Source organism: Topomyia yanbarensis, chromosome 1, assembly GCF_030247195.1.
Source record: "Topomyia yanbarensis strain Yona2022 chromosome 1, ASM3024719v1, whole genome shotgun sequence".
NCBI classification, from domain to species: domain Eukaryota; kingdom Metazoa; phylum Arthropoda; class Insecta; order Diptera; family Culicidae; genus Topomyia; species Topomyia yanbarensis.
Window position 1 is genome coordinate 56,243,132 of NC_080670.1, and position 4,014 is coordinate 56,247,145.

The 4,014-nt window shown below is 42.4% G+C and overlaps 2 protein-coding genes across 2 annotated transcripts; both read right to left on the reverse strand.

Moving 5' to 3' along the window:
- Positions 1-511: 511 nt before the first annotated feature.
- Positions 512-1,065, reverse strand: LOC131695515 (uncharacterized). The gene is made up of 2 exons (XM_058984052.1): positions 794-1,065; positions 512-740 (listed from the first exon to the last, which is right to left on the reverse strand). The coding sequence occupies exons 1-2, from the start codon at positions 1,063-1,065 to the stop codon at positions 512-514; spliced, it is 501 nt and encodes a 166-aa protein (XP_058840035.1).
- A 1,222-nt stretch (positions 1,066-2,287) lies between these two features.
- Positions 2,288-3,125, reverse strand: LOC131677663 (small ribosomal subunit protein mS23). Its single transcript, XM_058957580.1, has 3 exons — positions 2,903-3,125; positions 2,677-2,838; positions 2,288-2,606 (listed from the first exon to the last, which is right to left on the reverse strand). The coding sequence occupies exons 1-3, from the start codon at positions 2,944-2,946 to the stop codon at positions 2,321-2,323; spliced, it is 492 nt and encodes a 163-aa protein (XP_058813563.1). The 5' UTR covers positions 2,947-3,125; the 3' UTR covers positions 2,288-2,320.
- Between the last annotated feature and the right edge of the window lie 889 nt (positions 3,126-4,014).

Consider the following 4,014-nt stretch of genomic DNA (forward strand, 5'->3'; position numbering starts at 1 on the left):
CTTTTTAACTCCTTTACTGTAGACGGTTTTTGAAAATTTTGAACAGCTTTCACTCGTTCTGGAAGAGGGTAGATTCCTGCGGCAGTGACTGAATGCCCCAGAAAAGAGATTTCCGTGCAACCAAACTCGCATTTTGCAATATTGATTGCTAATTCGTGTTGCTCTAATCTCTCAAACAGCTGGCGCAAATGATCGCGATGTTCTTCCGGCGATGACGAGGCGATGAACAAATCGTCGATGTATGGAAAAACGAAATCCAATCCTCGAACGACCTCGTGGATAAGTCGCTGGAATGTTTGAGCAGCGTTCCGCAGACCAAACGTCATGAATGAAAACTCGAAAAGTCCGAATGGTGTCGTCATGGCCGTTTTGGGGATGTCTTCAGGATGAATCAGCACTTGATGGAACGCTTTCTGAAGGTCAATTTTTGAGCAAATAGTTTTACCTTGTAAAATCGTCGTGAAATCCTACAGATATGGCAGCGGGTATCGATCCGGAATCGTCTGGGCATTCAGAGAACGTAGTCCCCACATGGACGCCAAGATCCGTCGGCTTTCTTGACCATATGAAGCGGGCTGGCCCAGTTGCTGGAAGACGGTCTGCAGATACCCAGCTTCATTGGTTGCTCAAATTCACTGCGGGCTGCCTCCAGTTTATCTGGTGGTAAACGTCTCGGTCTAGCGTGAACGGGTTGGCAGGCGTTTCGATTCGATGGACAATCGATGATTTGCTCACCGTACCTGGTAGTTGTAACCGCGTGATGTTCGGAAATTCGGCTAGCAACTCAGCGTACCGCGAAACTGCACTGAACGTTTTCACGGAATAATTGTTGGTTCGTGTCAGCACTCCTGCTGATTCGAGTTGGGTGGTGTTGTCGATGAGGCGATTTCGTTTTAGGTCGATCAGAAAATCGAAATTGCGAATAAAATCGGCTCCAATTATTCCAGTCGAGACGTCAGCGATCAGGAACGACCAGAGGAATTCACGGCGAAGACCAAGATTTACCTTAAGAAGGGCTTCTCCGTAAACGTTGATAGGCGTCCCATTGGCGGCAAACAGTTTCATTGTTGTTGGTTTCATCCGACTTGAATTGAAACCCCTCGGTATCACGGATACGTCGGCGCCAGTGTCGATTAAAAACTGCATACTTGTTGTCGTGTCCGAGATTTTTGGGCGAAAGATTGTGTTAGCATTGGAAGGTTCGCCTGCTTCCTCTGCACACTCAAGCGGACGGCATCATTGATTATTCGTTGAACCAGCGGACTGGCTGAACGAGCATGGCTTTCTACATCGCCGCGCTTCGTTTCCGAAAATACGATGGTACCAGCACAGTTCGTGTACTGGCGTTTTATCACGGTGCACAAATTTTGTCTTACCATCGTTGTATGAACGGGAACGCGATCGTCCGCGGGAACTGCTACTGCTACGTGATGAAAGTACCTTCTCCAGTTTGCTCGACAGCTGCGCGATTTCTCGTTGAAGGCTTTCGATGCTGTATTGTGCTGGTTTTTCAGGAGCTAGGCGTGACGTCATTCCTTGTTGCATCTTTGATTCGACTGCGTTGATGTTGCGAAGTCCCATTACGTGTACTTTTCGTTGTTGGTCGGCGTGCCGTCAATAATCGCTCGAAGCTCCGTGAGCCTATTTGGTGGAACTTGCGCCATCACGATGTTATATTTCCGCGTATCGTGAACTGCACCACCGATGCCAGTAGCTGCGAACCAGAACTCCAGCTACAGAAAGTACAATTCAATATTTGAATCAATCATACTCGGCGGCGGGAGACGTGGTGAACTAATTGATTCCAGCTGCATGCTACCCGCGGGTTTGGGAGCATCGTCGTTCGAATCAGGCATCGCACTAAAACGTTCAGGACCGACGACTGATTTACTTCGAACGCGTACAGCAGAATATTAAACTGCTAAAAATTTACGATCACGTCGGGGTCACCACTTTGGCGGGATTTGCCAATAAAAGTCTAACTCGGGTTCAAGTTGATTTAAGACTAACTATTACTATATACAAGGCTATTTATATAATGATTTGGGATGTACCCTATTTGACATCATACTATCGAGTCTGTGCAGAAAGCGAAATAAAAGGGCATTGTTTTGAATTTAATCTGCTTTGATCGAGTGCGGGTCGAGTGATGATGACGGTTTCGATGATCATGGTTTGATGATTACCGTATCGGTTGCGATCGCTGCTGACATGTTGATAACATGCAGATGATGCCACATGCTTTAATAAAAACGCTACTAGGCGATTTAAGATATTTTTTGAATAAGTTTTACTAATACAACCGAAAAATGTAACTTATCTAATCTTTGAAAATGTCCTGCAACTGCACCGTTTTACCCTTTGGTTCCGGCTCCGTAGCTTGCATAGGGACAGCCACAGGAGCAGCAGACGATCCGCGCTCAAGTCTAAGCTCCTTCAGTTTTTCTTCCAACATTTCCTGGACGGTTTCAAAGACCCGCTCCTCGTCCAGTGCTCCTTGCGTTTCTAGATTGCGGTAGATTTCGATGAAATGCTGTGTAGGGGTTTTATTTCGTACATCTGCCAAATTAACCATATGGTTGGCAGCGACTTTTTGGTGATATTTACTAAAATTTATATTATAACTATAGTATGTAGTTTGTCAGATACTTATGAAATTCGTAGTTAAAAACTCACGCCCGGATTTTATCTTCGGCGTAGAAAATTGATCGGACCTTAACTTTCGGCGCAGGTCGATCAAAGCGGGGTTCTTCTTTCGGTGGGAACGCGGCTACAACGTCGTACCAAAGTGGTCGATCTTCCCATTTCATTGCACCGGCACGGAGAAGACCCTGCGTTCTATGGGAGATTGAAAGATTTTGTTCGTATAACTGGAACCATTCTGATTTACTTGTTTACCTACCGGGTAACAATAGTGCCAATTTTCTCTAATCGACTGTTGGCCATTCTTGTAGGCGACGAAACCGAAGCAAACAACTAATTAGTTAAACCACCCGATTACGACACTACAGGTTCTCGTTAACAGTAATAAAATTACAAACTACAATTTATTACGATTACGAAATAAAATGCTAATGTTTTTGATGCGAATCCCTTTTTTGACGTTTCGTCTAAACACGTGAGATAAAAAATTAGAAAACAAACGGTAAATACACTGTGGTATATTGAAAGATCAACTGTAGTCTCTTAACAGATCCAAGCAGGGATGCCAAGTGTTTTTCTAAGAAATCTGTAATAATTTTCAAAAATGTGGAATTGTCTGGATTGCCTATTTTTTTTGCAAAAGCTTGAGGATTGAATTTGATGTTGTGAGCTTTCAGCATCTTGGATTGCTGAAATTTTTAGCTGAAGAAATCTCAACAAAATTTATTATCTTTCAGCGATTTTTTCTGCTAGTTTGTGTTTTCAGCTGTTCTAAAAATCTTTGTTTTCAAAATCGTAGCTCAAAAAGGTGGTTTAAAAATCAACAAAGCATTCTTATATCTCATTTTGTTATTTTTCAAATTGTCTGGATAAATCTGGACAAATTTGCTGAAATCTGGATAACACAAACATAAATCTGTATGTCTGGACGACGCTTAAAAATCTGGAAGAATCCAGATAAATCTGGAAGGTTGGCACCCCTGGATCCAAGGGCGAGTCAAAGCACAGATGGCGCAATGGTGAGAGTCATTTTACATTTCGTTTGGAAGTTGGATCATTTTGGACGAATAATTCAATATTAATTCGTCAAAAGGGCAAAAGTGTTTTTTTGTAAACAAACTTGTTTCGCTCATTAGTCTGCTGCAGAGTGGAATTTCATGAAAAATATGCGTTAATGTAAATTTTTACCCTTCGTAAAAGTAATTTCAATTGTTTTCTGCTTTGAAATTATAGTAAATTAAGAGAAACCATCAAAATAAAAGTTTGTTTACAAATCTTATTCGCCCTTTTGCAAATTTAATATGGAATTCGTTTTTTTCGTGAAACTCGCCCATTGTAGATGGGTAAACTAGAAAAAATTCATTTTGTCTC

Bases quoted from the DNA above. Each gene is read 5' to 3' on its own strand.
- LOC131695515 (XM_058984052.1), bottom strand. From the start codon at position 1,065: ATGAAACTGTTTGCCGCCAATGGGACGCCTATCAACGTTTACGGAGAA. The intron at 741-793 runs GTACGCTGAGTT...TACAACTACCAG, and splicing joins ACGTTCAGTGCAGTTTCGCG to GTACGGTGAGCAAATCATCG.
- LOC131677663 (XM_058957580.1), bottom strand. From the start codon at position 2,946: ATGGCCAACAGTCGATTAGAGAAAATTGGCACTATTGTTACCCG. The intron at 2,839-2,902 runs GTAGGTAAACAA...AATCTCCCATAG, and splicing joins ATTGGCACTATTGTTACCCG to AACGCAGGGTCTTCTCCGTG. The intron at 2,607-2,676 runs GTGAGTTTTTAA...TATAAATTTTAG, and splicing joins GCCGAAGATAAAATCCGGGC to TAAATATCACCAAAAAGTCG.